Genomic DNA, 16,562 nt, shown 5'->3' on the forward strand with positions numbered 1-16,562 from the left:
GCTATTCTGGGTCTTTTGTTCTTCCAAACAAACTTTAAAATATTTTGTTTAGTTCTGTGAAGAATGTCCTTGGTAATTTGATAAGGATTGCATTGAATCTTAGGTAGTATAGTCATTTTGGTAATATTAACTCTTCCAATCCAAGAGCATGGTATGTCTTTCCATCTATTTGTGTCATCTTTGATTTCTTTCATCAGTGTCTTATAGTTTTCAGAGTACAGGTCTTTCATCTCTTTAGGTAGGTTTACTCCTAGGTATTTTATTCTTTTGGATGCAATGGTAAATGGGATTGCTTCCCTAATTTATCTTTCTGATCTTTCATTGTTAGTGTATAGAAATGCTGTCGATTTCTGTGTGTTAATTTTGTATCCTGCGACTTTGCCAAATTCATGGATGAGCTCTAAAAGTTTTCTCATGGAGCCTTTAGGGTTCTCTAGGTATGGTATCATGTCATCTGCAAATAGTGATAGTTTAACTTCTTCCTTTCCAATTTGGATTCTGTTTATCTCTTTTACTTCTCTGATTACTGTGGCTAGGACTTTCAAAACTATGTTGAAGAGTAGTGGTGAGGGCGGACATCCTTGTCTTGTTCCTGATCTCAGTGGGAATTCTTTCAGATTTTCACCATTGAGAATGATGTTTGCTGTGGGTTTGTCGTATATGGCCTTTATTATGTTGAGGTAGGTTCCCTCTATGCCCACTTTCTGAAGGGTTTTTTATCAGAAATGGGTGTTGGATTTTGTCAAAGGATTTTTCTGCATCTATTGAGAGGATCATATGGTTTTTATTCTTCAGTTGGTTAATGTGGTGTATCACACTGATTGATTTGTGGATATTGAAGAACCCTTGCATTCCTGGGATAAATCCCACTTGATCATGATGTACAATCCTTTTAATGTATTGTTGGATGCGGTTTGCTAGTATTTTGTTGAGGATTTTTGCATCTATGTTCATCAATGAAATTGGCCTGTAGCCAAGGATTTTTTTTTTTTTTTTGTCTTTTTGCCTTTTCTAGGGCCACTTCCCACGGCATATGGAGATTCCCAGGCTAGAGGTCTAATCAGAGCTGTAGCCACTGGCCTACGGCAGAGCCATAGCAACGCGGGATCTAAGCCACATCTGCAACCCACACCACAGCTCACGGCAACACCGGATCCCCAACCCACTGAGCAAGGCCAGGGATCGAACCCACAACCCTGTGGTTCCAGTGGATTCGCTAACCACTGCGCCAGGACCGGAACTCCAAAGATAATTTTTAAAAACCTTTTTGCCTTTTTTTTTTTAAGGGCCGCACCTGCAGTATATGGAACTTTCCAGGCTAGGGGTTGAATTGGAGCCACAGCCTCTGTACACCACAACCACAGCAACACTGGATCCAAGCCTCATCTGCAACCTACACCACAGATCATGGCAACACCAGATCCCTAACCCACTGAGTGAGGCCAGGGATCAAACCCGCATCCTCATGGATATTAGGTTCATTACTGCTGAGCCACAATGGGAACTCCTAAAACCTTTTTGATATATCAATCCTTTTTTCCAGTTTTAGTAAGAAATAACTGACATCCATCACTGTATATTTTAAGGAATATATATAGCATGATGGTTTGGCTTATACATTAATACTTTTAATGAGGACAACTAAATAGATTAAAACTAAATGTGTTTTCAGAGAACCTATAATGCCAGTGATTTTTATTATTTTTTTAATGGCCACACCCATTGCATATGGAAATTCCTGGGCCAGGGGATTGAATCCAAGCCACAGCTGTGAACTGTGCTACAGCTGCGGCAACACGGAATCCTTTAACCCCACTGTACCAGCTAGGGATTGAACCTGTGCCTCTGCAGCGATCCAAGCCACTGCATTCAGATACTTAAGCCATTGCACCACAGTGGAAACCTGAAGCCAGTGATCCTGATAAACCTTAGTCTGTAGAAAAATTTTAGCTATTTCATGAGGCTCAACAAAAATATGAATATACATACACAGACATGTATCCCATCGGAGTCATTAACAAAACTGAAGCATGTGTCCACTGACTTTTGATGATGTTGGCTGACCTTTTTTTAGTAGAATGAGTGATTTTCTGAGAGCGGTGACCAAACCAATTTTAGCATTCTTTTTATCACCAAAGAGGGAAGTATAGTGTAGGGAAGGAGCATATACTGAGTACATACTATGTACCAGGCACTTCCTTAAATACCCTATAACCCTGATGGCTCACTCCCTTTGAAATTGGGAATCTAACCTCGTTAGTGCAGTAGGTAGCATGTCGGTCTCATAATTCCCATTTCAGTGTCTGTCATCTCTGCCTGGTCTGCTGGAGCAGGGTCCTTACTGGTACCTCTGCTTCTGCTTTTGTCTCCTGACAGTCGACTGTGGACTCAGATGTACCAGAGTATTATTAAAATAGATCACGTCACACTCCTGCCTAAAGCCCCTTGGGTGTTTCCCACAGCAATTAGAATAAAATCCGTACTTGCTTCCATGGCCTACAAAACCCTGTGCGGGGTCTGGCCTGAGCCCACTTCACACTCTCCCACCCTATCTGGGTCTACTTTTCCCCCACTCACTCGCCATGTGTTACCCCATGGTCAGCAAACCACAGCCCCACAGGCAAAATCTGGCCCTCTGCCTGTTCTTCCACAGCCCCTGAGCTGAAAATGGCTTTTACATTTTTAAACAGTTGGAAACAAAAGAAGAACACTATTTTGTGACATGTGAAAATGATATATAATTCAAATATCAGTGTTTATAAATAAAGTTTTATTGGAACACAGCCATGCTCATCTGTGTGAATATATGTCCAAGAAGATTTTAGGGGCTAAAACAGCAGATGGTTGCCAAGACCGAATGACCCTCAAAGCCTAAAAATACTTACTAGCTGGCCCTTTGCAAGAAAAGTTTGCTGCAATTCGTTTTCGTCCCACTGGTCTCCTTCCTGTTTCTAAAACTTACCCTGCTCATTATCTCCTCAGGGCTTTCTAGTTCCTGTTCTCCTTTCCTAGAATGTTCTTCTCCGGTTCTTGGCATGGCTTTTTTGTTCCATCAGATTTCACCTAACATGGGCAAAACCAGCAGAAGTTCATATACTATCGGACTGCATCTCTTACCTCTAAGAAGCTCCTTGGATAGAGAGAGTGGATGGAAGAGTCCTTCTTTCCTCTCTGGGAGCAGCGAGGAAATGAGAAGCTTTCTGGAGGCCAGGGTGGGCTCTGAACAACGCCGATATGGAGATCCCACCTGCATTCGGTGTGAATGGATGCTCCTGACCTGCGCACCAGGACCATGAGGCTGGAGGTGAGCTCTGTCTCCTGGACCTTCCTCACGGTCATTCCAGCCACAGCTCCATCAGATTACAGCTCTGTGTGTGTGCATGGCCCAGAATTCTTGGTGTAATCTGTGCCCAGGGCGCGGAGGATGAGGTGTTCTTTCATGACCGCATATTGATCTGCAGAAATCAGTTGCCTTCTGGATAAAAGGGATGGGAACTTAGCGTGTGGTGGATTCAAAGCGCACGGCCCTTAGACCAGAAGACCTCTTCTCACCATCTCAGCTGCAGAACCACTCTGAGCCAGGATCCTCTTCTCTAAAATACCGACTTGTCTAAACCTCTTAGAGATTCTTAAAGGTCCAATGAGAAAACATTTGTAAAATTGCCTTGTAAACTATGACTTAAAAGAATATAAGGTTTTTCACTCACCCTCTCTTAATACCATGAAGCAAGAAGGCCAAATTCTACCCAATAAACACCATAATTTGTGACAGCCCCCACCCCACAGTGAAGCCTGTTTAAAGTCTCAGTCTGTCCTTAAATGTATTATTCTGTTCTTAAAATATATAAAGTGGGCATACAAGATTTTAAGGGATGTTGGAGGCAGCAAGGAGAGAGGGAGTTTCTGAAAAAGAAGCCACAGAGATAGTAGATCATGGCCAGGCAGAGAGAGAAATGCATTGAGACCTCCTTCACATCTATGTGGCAGTTTTAATTTGGAAACAATATATTTCCAAATGCAATTCAGCAAATGGGGTTCAGGGTAGGAATGATTTTTTGTGTAACTGAGTGTATTAATTTCAAGGGGAGCCTTCTGACAGAGGCTACTGGGAGGCCGGGTTGAATTGGGATTTAGAAGGAAATGAAGTAAATCCACAGAGAGTGAGGACAATGCTGGACCAAGGCTGTTCTAACATAAGTTCATTTATTTGTAAGGCCTGTGTGAGGGCTCTCGCCACCATGAGAAACTGCTCCCTGGGAGCTTATTTTCTCTATAAAATTGGGACAACGTGCTCTACTGCCCAGGCCGTTGCGTGGAGTAGAGATGATGCACGGAGAGCACTTTGCACTAATCCTGCTCAAAAGGAAGCTCTTGTCACTGTGCTAAGCTGCCAGGTCAGTCACTACTGAGACACACTTGACATTAAAGTCATGTGTCTTGGAGTTTCCACCATGGTGCAGTGGGTTAAGAATCCAACTGCAGTGGCTTGGGTTGCTTTGGAGGTGCAGGTTTGATCCCTGGCCCTGTGCAGTGGGTTAAAGGATCTGGTGTTACCATAGCTGTGGTGTAGGTGGCAGCTGTGGCTCGGATTCAATCCTTGGCCTGGGAACTTCCATATGCTGCAGTTGTGCCCATAAGAAATTAAAAAAAAAAAAAAAAAAAAAACACGTGCCTTTACTGGACTGCAAAGATAGCAGTGTGAAGGCTTAGCTGATATTAGAAGCTGGCAGATTCTATGTGGGGTACCTGGAGATGAGTCACGATGAGTACCAGAGGAACAGAAAGAACCAAGATGTTTCCGCAGATGCCAAGGTAGCAGGGAGGGTCCTTATTTGGAGTGAGTCTGGGGTCTGACTCAGGTAATTTGTGCAAGGCACCCAGAGTCATAGGAATCGTTCAGAATGGGATGCAGGGCCCAAGGAAAGAACACTAGCTGAACTGAGCATTAGGTTGGAAAGGTAAGGACAGGGAGCAGAAAGCAGGCCACATGCCAGGAAAGGCCTAGATGGCAGACTGGGCTACCTGGAACTGGGTGAGGCAGGGGGCTCTTTCTTCCACAGCCACTGTAGAACTAGCTCACGTGCAAGGTCGGTAATCTTTCTCACCCCTCCCCACCCACTCATACCTGTCCTCTCCTTCCTGGATGGATCCTTGCCAAGCTGCCTGTCCCACCCCAGTGCTGTCCACAGCTCTGCTCTCTTCCTTACCTGCAAAAACAAGAAAACCAAGAAGTGAGCAGAAACCAGGCCTGGTGAAATGCCACCCATCCTGGCCAGCAGCTACAGGTGATCAAGGAAAAGTCCAGGCCCCTAGCAATCTGGAAGATCCCCTTGGTACAAGTGGATCCCATGTGGCAAGGGCCAGCCCCCTTGCCCACTTACAAATCGATCTCTCAGCATAGATCTCTATAGCAACCCACCAAGCGTCTTTATAAAATTTGAGGCTTGGAGGAGGCAAGAGACCAGCACAGGTTCTGATGAGAATCAGACCCGAGGCCTAGTTTGTACTTGCTTTATTCCACCTCACATGCATCTCCGCTGCCTGACTGCCAGCATCAGCTGGCAGACAAGATCACCACACAATCATTCAGTATTACTGGCCAATGTATGAGAGATGAGGACAGTTTAGCATTATCAGTAAAGAATGTACAAAACGGTAGGGTGTGCGAAAGATGAATCCTGGATATTTTTTAAGACTTTGTGTAATCTTTCATATACAAGTGGACAGTGTGAATTTCCAAGAAGAAAACAGAGAGCATGTAGCATTTCTCAAACTTTATTGTATTACAGGAGTTCCCGTTGTGGTGCAGTGGTTAACGAATCTGACTAGGAACCATGAGGTTGTGGGTTCCATCCCTGGCCTTGCTCAGTGGATTAAGGATCCGGCGTTGCTGTGAGCTGTGGTGTAGGTCACAGACGTGGCTCGGATCCCTGCGTTGCTGTGGCTCTGGCATAGGCTGGCAGCTACAGCTCCGATTAGACCCCTAGCCTGGGAACCTCCATATGCCGTGGGAACGGCCCTAGAAAAGGCAAAAAGACAAAAAACAAAAAAAAAACTTTACTGTATTACAGAAAATGTTATGGGCTAAATTGTGTTCCCCTCCAAATTCAGATGTTGAAGTCCAAAACCACAGGACCTCAGAATGTGACTATGTTTGGAGATAGGGCCTTTAAAGAGGCAATTAAGTTAGAGTAATCAGAGTGGGCTCTAATCCAATGACTCACGGTGTCTTTTTTTTTGGCCACGCCCACAGCGTGTGGAAGTCAGGGATCAAATCTGTGGCACAGCAGCAACCTGGGCCACTGCAGTAACAACACTGGATCCTTAACCCACTCCCTTCAAGGGAACTCCCAGTGACTAATGTCTTTATAAGAAGAGATTAGGGCACATAGACAGCAACCCATGGACACACAGAGAGATAAACATCTGAATACACAGCAAGAAGGTGGCCATCTGCAAGCCAAGGAGAGAGGCCTCGCTAGCCCCTTAATTTCAGACTCCCAGCCTCAGCACTGTGAGAAAATACATTTCTGTGATTTCAGCCACATAGTCTGTGGTACTTTGTTGTGGCTGCCCTGCTAAACTCATGCAGAAAACCTATTAGCATGTTAGTGATTAGTTTGGCATATTCTGGGATAGTATTAATAATCATTTTAATACTTTTATTAAAATTTATCCTAGGAGTTCCCATCGTGGCTCAGCGGAAAGGAATCTGGCTAGCATCCATGAGAATGCAGGTTTGATCCCTGGCCTCACTCAGTGAGTTAAGGATCTGGCGTTGCTGTGATCTGTGGTGTAGGTTGCAGATGCGGCTCACATCTGGCGTTGCTGTGATGTGATGTAGGCCAGTGGCCATAGTTCTGATTTGACCCCTGGCCTGGGAACCTCCATATGCTGCTGGTACAGCCCTAAAAAGCCAAAAAAAAATTTATTCTGGAGTTGATCCATTTTTATTAGTCACCTAGTATCACTGATTTATAAACACTAACTTCCCTTACCTTTGCATGAGTTCTGTGCACCTGTTGCACACACATCCTCAGACGGCCAGACTCTGCCATTACAGATAGACAAATGCTTTCTATGCATTGCCCGGCTGTGCTCCTTATTATGCTGGCTGGTGGTTTTGTGTGATGTCAGTGTAGCTAAGCTGGAACTGTGCATCCCAGAAAACCTAGGCAACATTTGGAAGACGGAAGTGACCTGGTGGCTGTGTTTATCGGAAGTTAGAAGGTTGATGTAGGGCCTGGCACTGTGGTAGCTCACACACAAGATAGTGCCTCTGCTGGCTGACCTGACATTGCAGGGCTGCAGCTCAGCCTCCAGCTTCAACTGCTTCTTCAGCTTCTCTGAATGCTTATTAGGTTTGGATGAAACTCCACAGCAAAGTGCACCAGCTCTTCTCTAGGTCAGCTTCATCATCGAAGTTGGAGGACTGGAAGCACGAGAGGCCAAGGCGGCAAGCAGGGGTTCTAGTACATCCATCCACACAGCTTCAAGTTTGTGCCTGCTGGCTTCACGTCTCCACCTCACATCAATCTTCCCCTCATGAACTGGTCCATCCTGCTGATTTCAGGCCCAAGTCTTGACTTAGTACAGACAGACTACACGGACTGCATAACTGGCTCCCATAATCGCATATCTTCTAACCCCCTCCAATACATTCCTTGTTTCCATCAAAGTGGTTTTGCTCCTCTGATCAAACTATGCTGATACACATTTTGGAAGCAGACTGATATAATAAAAACCTAGAGCATTTGCACTGACTTTGGGACTGACCTTGAACGTCTGTCAGTGAAGGCTCAAATAAACATAGGGAAAATATTGTTGGAGTCTGGGGAAAAGTAGACATTTTTATATAGTGGTGGGAAGTTTAGCAACACTGACACTTGAGGTAACTTGGAAAATAGAAACCATACGGATGAACTGTGTGACCTCACCAAGGAAATGTCCAAGAACAGTGTTGCCAGTGCCACCTGGCCTCTTCCAGCTCTTGCAATAAAACAAGAGAGTATAAAGATAAGCTAATGAATAAATAATTAAATATAAAGGTGAAAGGTCTTGCTGAGTTTGAAATGGTTTTTCATTCCCAGATGACAAATCTAAAATTAAGAAATGGCTTCTAGATCTGGTTCTGGTCAAGATGGAGTGAGCAGATTCCATGGTCTGTCTCCCACTGATTCAACCTAAAAACCCTAGACAGAATACATAAGGCAACTAATGAAGACTCGGAAAAGAAATAATAGTGGGTAGATTGGGGAGGAAAGTCAAAACTCCAAGAAAATCCAATAAGATGGTGAGTGTCTTGGATTTTTTTCCTTCCACATCTCTTGGCATAGATGCAGGACAATCTGGGACTCAGAATTACTCAAGTTGTACAGTCAGAAAAAAGTCCAAGAGAAACTCTGATCAAAGGAAAGGACAGAAGGAGTCATGAGAGAATTCCTCTGTTTTTGCTCCTCCCAACCTGTCTTGATGCCACAAAACATTGAAATTCAGGGGTCTTGGGGAAGGGATAAGAGTAGCTTGCATGTAGAAGTGGGTGGCAGAGGGCAGACTGTGGCAGACTGTATCACCCAAAAATGGCCATAACAGTATCTCCCATCCCACACTCTCTTTTAACAACATGATCTTGCCATCTCCCATCAAGAGGTGGAGTCTAGGAGTTCCTGTCGTGGCTCAGTGGTTAATGAATCCAACTAGGAACCATGAGGTTATGGGTGCGATCCCTGGCCTTGCTCAGTGGGTTAAGGATCCGGCATTGCTGTGGACTGTGGTACAGGTCACAGATGTGGCTTGGATCCCGAGTTGCTGTGACTATGGCGTAAGGCCAACAGCTGTAGCTGCAATTCGACCCCTAGCCTGGCACCCTCCATCCATATACCCTAAAAAGACAAAAGACAAAAAGGACAACAACAACAAAAAGATGTGGTGTCTATGTCTCTTCCCCTTGAAACTGGGTGGACCTTTGTGACTACCTCAATCAACAGGGTATAGCAGAAGTGATACTATGTGACTTCCAAGAATAGATCATAAAAAGTAATGCAGTTTTCTCCTGGATTTTTCTCTGGGTACTTGCTTTTGGAGCCCAGCTTCCATGCTGTCCAAAATCCCAGACCATGCAGAAGTCACAAGTAAGTGTTCTGACAGACACCTACAGCTAAAGTCCCAGCTAACAGCCAGTGCTAACCCCAGATTCCAGCCCCAGTTCCCACCTGGCTGCATCCACATAAGAAACCCCAACCAAGAATTCCCTGCCGGCACCAAATCAACCCCACAAGTGTGAGAGATAATAAGAATGAATGATTTTTGCTGTTTTATGTTACTGAAGTTGGGGTGGTTTGTTAAAGAGCAATAGGAAACTAGAGCAAGGATGATAAAAAACAGCTGCTTTTGTGTCTTGTCATCAACTCTCAGACTTTTTCCAGATCTATCTTCCTACTTCCTACTTCGAACAACCAGCCCTACCTCTTGGTTGCTAAAGTTTCTACACCCTGTTGTTGTCATACTGTGGTTTGCCCTTCTCACCTTGGCCTTTAGTAAGACCACTGACTTCCTCATTGCCTAGGGAAGCCCAGACCCCAGACACTGACACTAGGAATTGTTGCTAAGATCCACCCCCAGTAACCTCACCCATCAAATGTGGAACCAGTAAAGTAGGAAGGAGGGCCTTCCATGAGGTGGGAATAATAAACCTCAATAGAGCAGGAGCTTTGTAATGCCTCGTGAACATGGGCAAGAGTAATGAGAGTAATTATTGTAATTGAAGTATTGCATTATGGAAACCTAAATAAATGTTACAGAGAAAGAATAAATAATAGAAGGGAGAGAACGAAGAAAAGAAAAAGAGGAAATTAAAAGGAGATGGGAAAAAAATGAAAAATAAAATAGATATGGGGTCAGAGAAATAGGGGAGGAAGAGATAAAGATCCTGAAATGAGAAACAGAAAATGAGGAGAAGGAAAATCAAGTCCAGACCCCAATACTTGAGAAGGATACGAAGATACATGCCGAGGGCATGCACTTGAGTGGGCATGAGCCAAGGGGCTGTGCAAAAATGGACTAGCCCTTTACTGTGCATAATCCATACTTCATTTAAAAAGTAAACAAGAAAAAATATACTAACTAGACTGATTTATACTGATCTTACATCTTTGCTGTTAGAACAGTAGCATTCAAGTAAGTTATTATCTATAAACAAAGCAAAATGATGAGATTTGGAGGTGGGACCTAAAATTTTGAGTATATTATTGGAAAAGACTTTATAAGGATGACTCTGTTTTCCATGGTACATACAAGAGATTGATAGAACATATTGAAGGATGGAAGTTGGCTTCTAGACCATCTGTTAGGACATTAATCATAAAGGAACAAAGCATACTATGCCATTAAATAAATCATACTGAAAGAAGACAATAGGCCTGATAAATGTAGAAATAAGCAACAACAAAATAAGCAATACTGTCCACAGAATGTGTCCTCCCTTTACGGAGAGACACCAAACCAAGGAAGCAAGTTCTTTCCTACCTGCAGTGCTTTGTACAATAAATGATCACCGTGTAACAGAGGACAAAGGGAGGCCAGGACCCTCATCTCTAGTTCTGGGTGAGAAAAAATTATTCTAACAGTCAGAATTAGATCCCAAGAAGAGGAGATAACTTAACCTAGTTTTTGTTGTTGTTGGGTTTTTTTGTCTTTTTGCTATTTCTTTGGGCTGCACCCGCGGCATATGGAGGTTCCCAGGCTAGGGGTCGAATCGGAGCTGTAGCCACCGGCCTACGCCAGAGCCACAGCAACGTGGGATCCGAGCCGCTCCTGCGACCTACACCACAGCTCACGGCAACGCCGGACCCTTAACCCACTGAGCAAGGGCAGGGGCCGAACCCGCAACCTCATGGTTCCTAGTCGGATTCGTTAACCACTGCACCACGATGGGAACTCCCTTAACCTAGTTTTAATTCCTGGTAGACCCTGGTCTGAGAGGGCTTGTTGCACAGCATGCCAGTTAGTGTATTTGGGCAAAAGGGTTACAGGTGGGGCCAACATAGTAGGTCCCTCATCCCTTGGGGTGGCCATGGGTAGCTCCTCACATTTACCCAGCCTGTAGTAGGCAAGTATAATTTTCTATCATTATCATTCTCCATATGTGTCCATGGAGATGAAGGGGGTTCAGAGACTGAGGTGTCATTAAAATGGTTCTTTTTACATCTGCAACTGCAGCATGTGGAAGTTCCAGCAAACTCAGAAGAGTTAAGTGAGTAGTAGCTGAGGGCCACTCAGCTAATAAGTGAAAAACTGAGATTAGAACTCATGTTTATTTGATCCTAAAGTCCTATCCTCTCTTTACAGTGTTATACTCTGTTTAAGAGAAATGGTAATATTACTTAGGTTCTCTTTTCTTCTTTTTTTAGGGCCACACCTGCAGCATATGGAGGTTCCCAGGCTAGGGGTCGAATTGCAGCTGCAGCTGCAGGCCTACACCACAGCCATAGCAATGCCAGATCTTAGCTGCGTCTGAACCAACACTGCAGCTCATGGCAACACTGGATCCTTAACCCACTGAGCAAGGCCAGAGATCAAACCCGCCAGAGTCTTCAGGGATACTAGCCAGGTTCTTAACCCACTAAGCCACAACAGGAACTACTGAAATGGCTCTTGATTTATGAGGCCTTCATGTAGGTAACAAAAGTCTGTGCGTAATCTACCTTGATTCCAACCAGTTAAGAAGGGAAATCCACTTTAAGCTATCTCACTACTCCCTGGAGACTCTCCTGCTCCCACCAACCCACACTCTGCTCCCAAATTTACAGAGAGAAGTAAAGTAGGAGAAGAGTAATGGAGTAGAGGTCCAGACGGTAGCAATCAGCTTGGTGACCTTGGGCAAATTATAAGGAGCTTATAGTGGAATGCCTTCTCTGTATAGATGAGGAAACCTAGGCTGAGGTTAACTAGTTTGAAATATCAAAAATGTGGCTAGAGGTGACACCAAGACAAGAACCCCTATTCTCTCCAGTCCCAGTGTGGGGCTGCATCTGCCCTTGAACCAGGCTACTACCCTGCATGCCACAAGAAATGATTCATTTAAATACAAGAAAAAAGCACCATGTCCCCTGTCCGTCTTCCACTATGGGAGATCAGCAGAGCTGTGATCCAAGAAGCCTGGCTGTCCACTGGAGACAGTCAAAATGGACAAAGAGCCTTGGCATGCTCATCACATTTAAAGATCGGGGTTCTGCTTGGCTGACCCAGGACCCTTAGAATTGGTTGCATCATAGGAGACAGACTCACTCCAGCTATCCTTAAAGACCTGAAATCTAAACCAGAAGGTAGTTTATTAATTTATAAGGGGGTTAGATCCTTCCAAAGACATTTACTCCAATCTCAATAGCCCCTTCCAGTTTTCCAGGTCCCTTAGAGGCTGCTTGAAGTGCATGAAATCAGGGCACAGGGATTCCCAGGTGCCATAACACCTGATGAAGCATCCTGGCCCATAATAGGGACTTCACTGACTGCCAGTTACCTCCTCCTCCACCCCCAACCTTACCAAATTCCTGCTAACTCCTTGCTTGTGAGAGTGGTATTCTGCCCTCCCCTCCTATTAACAGTCATCCTTCCCTAGATAAAGCACAAATATAATTGATTCCTATTCCTCCAGGTTAATAACACCTATTATGGTCAGCCTCAGATAAGTTAATACAGATGTCCTGATGTAATGCATTGATTAAATTAGGGCATCTTTATCTCCCTAGTCAATAATTTACTGACTTCACTCATTATCTTTTAGTGCTTCCTCATTAGTCCTAGAGGTTAACTTTATCTCAAAGTTGTGACTTATTGTTACTCCGTGTACTGACTACAATATATGCTAAAAGTAATGCTTAGTGGTGGCTAGGATGCCAACCAAAGAATTTTCATTGACCATCTTTTGAGAAATCATGAAGTGTAGCATACATATATATTTTTATGGCTGCACCCACAGCATATGGACGTTTCCAGGCCAGAGACTGAATCCGAGCCGCAGTTGCATCTATCACCACAGTTGCAGAAACGCTGGATCCCTTAATCCACTGAGCCCGGCCGGGAACAAACCCGCCCCTCTGCAGCAACCCGAGCCACTGCAGTCAGATTCTTAACTCACTGCACTACAGTGGGAACTCTGTAGCACATTTTATAGCTGTTCATTTCATACTGTCATCCTATGGCACATGGGCCGATTTTGCTGCACAGAATCACACTTTTGCCTAACTTCTCTAGGTATTCTCACCCTTTTTTCGTCCATTTTCCACTTTTTTCGGTAAACTTCCAGCTCCCTTTTGCCTCCATACTTACACCAAGGCACTCACACACACAAGCATTGGCTATACTGACAAAACAGCCTCAGTGCCTTCTGGAAAGCAGCAGAGATTAAATCCTTACTCGTGGTGCAGAGCGTCACTGCCTGAGACCTCTTGGAGCTTGTTTCTCCACCTGCAAAGTGATGATAGTCACTTTGTCACCTGTTTTCTTCACAAGATTGCTGAGAAATTCGAATAAGACAATGTAGATAGGAACACTTTGTAAAAGGCTCGGCAAGCCATGCAAAGGGAAGGAAAACATGCAGATAATTTGCAACAAAAATAATTAGGCATTCATGTTCATTCATTTAAATGTGGCTTTGTTCCCTCTTTGCATCTAATTAAATCAAGAGAAATGTCAGGTGTGATTCTTAGGGACCAAGATTTCGTTTTAGCCAGGCAAGAGAAACGTGCCCTTGAGTGCCCTGGGGATATAGTTAATTTGTTTTTTTCTATGCTTTAGGATTAAAGCCCTATCTGGAATTCTTATGCCTTTTTATCCTTCTAACCATGCTAATGTAGGAAAGTTCAGCAGGTCTGAATATTCTAAATATATATTATTTTATTTAATGAGAATCTTCATTAGTAGTTATGGTTCATCACATGACCGGCCTTTTCAAAAGCAAGAGTAGGTGGATGGCAACCAAACCCTTGTGCTGGCTTGGAGAAAAAAAATTTGGAGACCCAAATAAGTAAATTTAATTAGAGATTACACATGGAATGACTGTGGGATGCAGACAAATTTACCCTGCCTTCCAGCAGGAGGGCTTTGTCCTGGTGTGTAACATTTCAAAGGCCCTTGTTCATGGGAACCATTTTTCCCTTCTGCATAGATGCTTTTGCAGCTGCTGTCAGGTGTAGAGATTTCATTTTAAATACAGAATGTTCTCCAGCTTCTGTAATAACCTGCAGCTGTTTGACCGCTCAGTGCAAGAGGTTGAATGCTGTACATTGTCCCTGGAGCTGCTTCAGACCAAAGCAAAATATTTTCCGCTTGCAAGAATCAGAGAAGGGCCACCTATCAGTGGAATTTAAAATATTTCTCCAATTAAGCTCTAGACCTACAGAGTCAGTGTTGAATGCGAGAAGAAAGGGACAGCAAGTTAGCTGAGCTGCTCTAAAGCGAGCTGTTCTTGAGATGACAGAGCTCTCTGTTTGGAGCAGCCTTCGACTCTCTTTCTGAAGAAGGAAACACCTGCGTGCGGCGGGGGGTGCAAAGCCCTCATTCCCTCCAGGCAAAATGAGAGAAAAGTCTGTGGATTTTCCAGAGCTGTTATCTAACAGTCCAAGGAGTGAGTGCCTAGCCAAAAAGCAGTGTACATAATGGATCCACAAGTTAATTCCCTTAGTGCTGAGCAGCTTAGGGATGCGGTACTGTTGGAGCCTGAAGACTTGGACACCAGGACCCTAAGAGTAAAGGTCTTAACTCAGAGCGGTGACCCAGAGGTGTTGGCAGAGTGTATTAGCCTTACGGCCTTTGTCCACAAGCTGAAGGGCCTTTTGCAGTAGGGTCCTTCAACCATGAAGGGAATGACAACTGGGGGTCCTCTGAGATACTGTAAGACTACCTGGGAGAGAAGGAGGGCAGAGCAGAGGGGAAAGGGAACATCCCGCCCCCTTCTCCCTGCACTCTACCTGACCTCACAGCCTCTCCGGAGTCATGGGTCACAGCCACGTGATCCAGAGGTCTCTGGCGACAACTCCTGATGAATAGCCTGGCCCAATGGTCGATCCAACCTGGAGCTACATGCCTTTCCTTCTCTCCACAGCTCTGACGTCTCTGAGGGTCTTTCCTATCAGATCATTAGTTGGAGGGCAGCACAGATGAAACCCAACTACAATACTGTGATGCTTTTTTTTTTTTTAACCCTTGTTTTTATTACCAGCTTTTCCCTCCCAACACATATAAGGGTGTGGTGCATAAATGTACATGTGAGCTTTTTGTCAGAACTGAGAAAAATGATGAAGCATTAGGGATGTCCTAGTTTTGAATACAGCAACAGCAGTAGATCCTTCAGCTTAAATCTATGCAAAGAAAAGAAAAGCGAGATTGTGTGGATTCCAGCCTCTGTCACCTGGGCAGTGCCCTCCTTCAGGTCACTCCTGTGAGCCCAGGCTGATGACCAGCTTTCAAAGACTGCCCCTGAGGGGAACTGAGATCTTGGTACAGTTTGCAAACATGGAGTTTCCTCCTCAGGACCTCCGACTCATTCCTATCCCAGCCATTTGGGGGTCGGGAGAGTCACTTGCTGAAAGGCTGAGGCAAGTGCCTGCAGCTGGCTGGGCTGAGCTGTTTCTGGAGCTCCAAGCAGCTGTGACTCATCCCTCCCACAGTCCGTTAACTTCTCACTCCTCTTATGCGACCAGCTACCCTTCTCACTCTGACTCCTACAAACCCACTTATTTTCAAATTTGCTCAAAACCGTGACATTCAAACCCAAACCTGCTCCATACCCAGGATGCTGAAAAAAAAAAAACACACACACACACAGGGGGAGTCGAGGGGCTGCAGAAAAAATAACCACCAGAGAGTTTCTTGAACTCTGGGTAGTAAGAAATAGATGCTAATAAGAGACTCTGGCAAGTTTTAGGACATGTGCCATCCTGCCCAATTGAGTTAAAGGAATGCAGTCATACTAACTGGTGGTTTCAGGAAGTCACACCAGATTTTAATTGAATTCACAGGCTCCTGCATGATTAGGAACATAATACTGTGGTGCCCAAACTGGATTGAGCTGGTAACAATAGAGCTAAGATGATTTTCTGCCATAAAGGAGTGATGCTCAAAGCTATTCCCCCCGTGACACTTTCTGGCCCTGTTGCCAAAGGCACCAAAAGAAAGTTAAAAAAAAAAATTCAGAGAAGGGTCAGGTCTTTCCTGCATGACTCCAACTGCTAACACAATTTTTTAAAAATGCAACAAATGCACAAGAGAGAAGTGCAGCAGGATTTAAGAGAAAAAATTTCGGAAGACCAAGAACAAACAAACAAACAAACATAAAACCCCAAACAAGCAAAAACATCAGTTTGGTGCAAAGTCACTGAAACCAGGAAGCAAACAGCACCAACCCCTCTCATCCTTCCATCAGACACCATGAACTTAAAGGGGTCTTCAGTTATGCAGCCATTTCTGAGTTTGACTCCGAAGCCCACTTATATTCAGTCAGAGTCCAAGGAATCCAAAAGCTTCTAAAACTTGGCAAAGAGGAAATATTCAACAGATTCATTTAG

At 44.4% G+C, this 16,562-nt stretch overlaps 1 protein-coding gene across 2 annotated transcripts in view; it reads right to left on the bottom strand.

Annotated features, from left to right (window-relative positions):
- Positions 1-16,562, bottom strand: part of IRF2 (interferon regulatory factor 2) — a 146,463-nt gene that overhangs the window by 106,811 nt on the left and 23,090 nt on the right. The window contains exons 3-4 of one of the 2 annotated variants that reach the window (XM_021075622.1): positions 13,414-13,464; positions 3,118-3,475 (exon numbers count right to left, since the gene is read on the bottom strand). In XM_021075622.1, the coding sequence (XP_020931281.1) occupies positions 3,118-3,339 (222 nt within the window). In that variant the 5' untranslated portion in view covers positions 3,340-3,475; positions 13,414-13,464. Of the gene's footprint in view, positions 1-3,117; positions 3,476-13,413; positions 13,465-16,562 lie in introns of those variants that run through there. The other variant, XM_021075623.1, reaches the window with a different exon arrangement.

This window comes from Sus scrofa, chromosome 15, assembly GCF_000003025.6.
Source record: "Sus scrofa isolate TJ Tabasco breed Duroc chromosome 15, Sscrofa11.1, whole genome shotgun sequence".
In the NCBI taxonomy this organism is placed as follows: Eukaryota; Metazoa; Chordata; class Mammalia; order Artiodactyla; family Suidae; genus Sus; species Sus scrofa.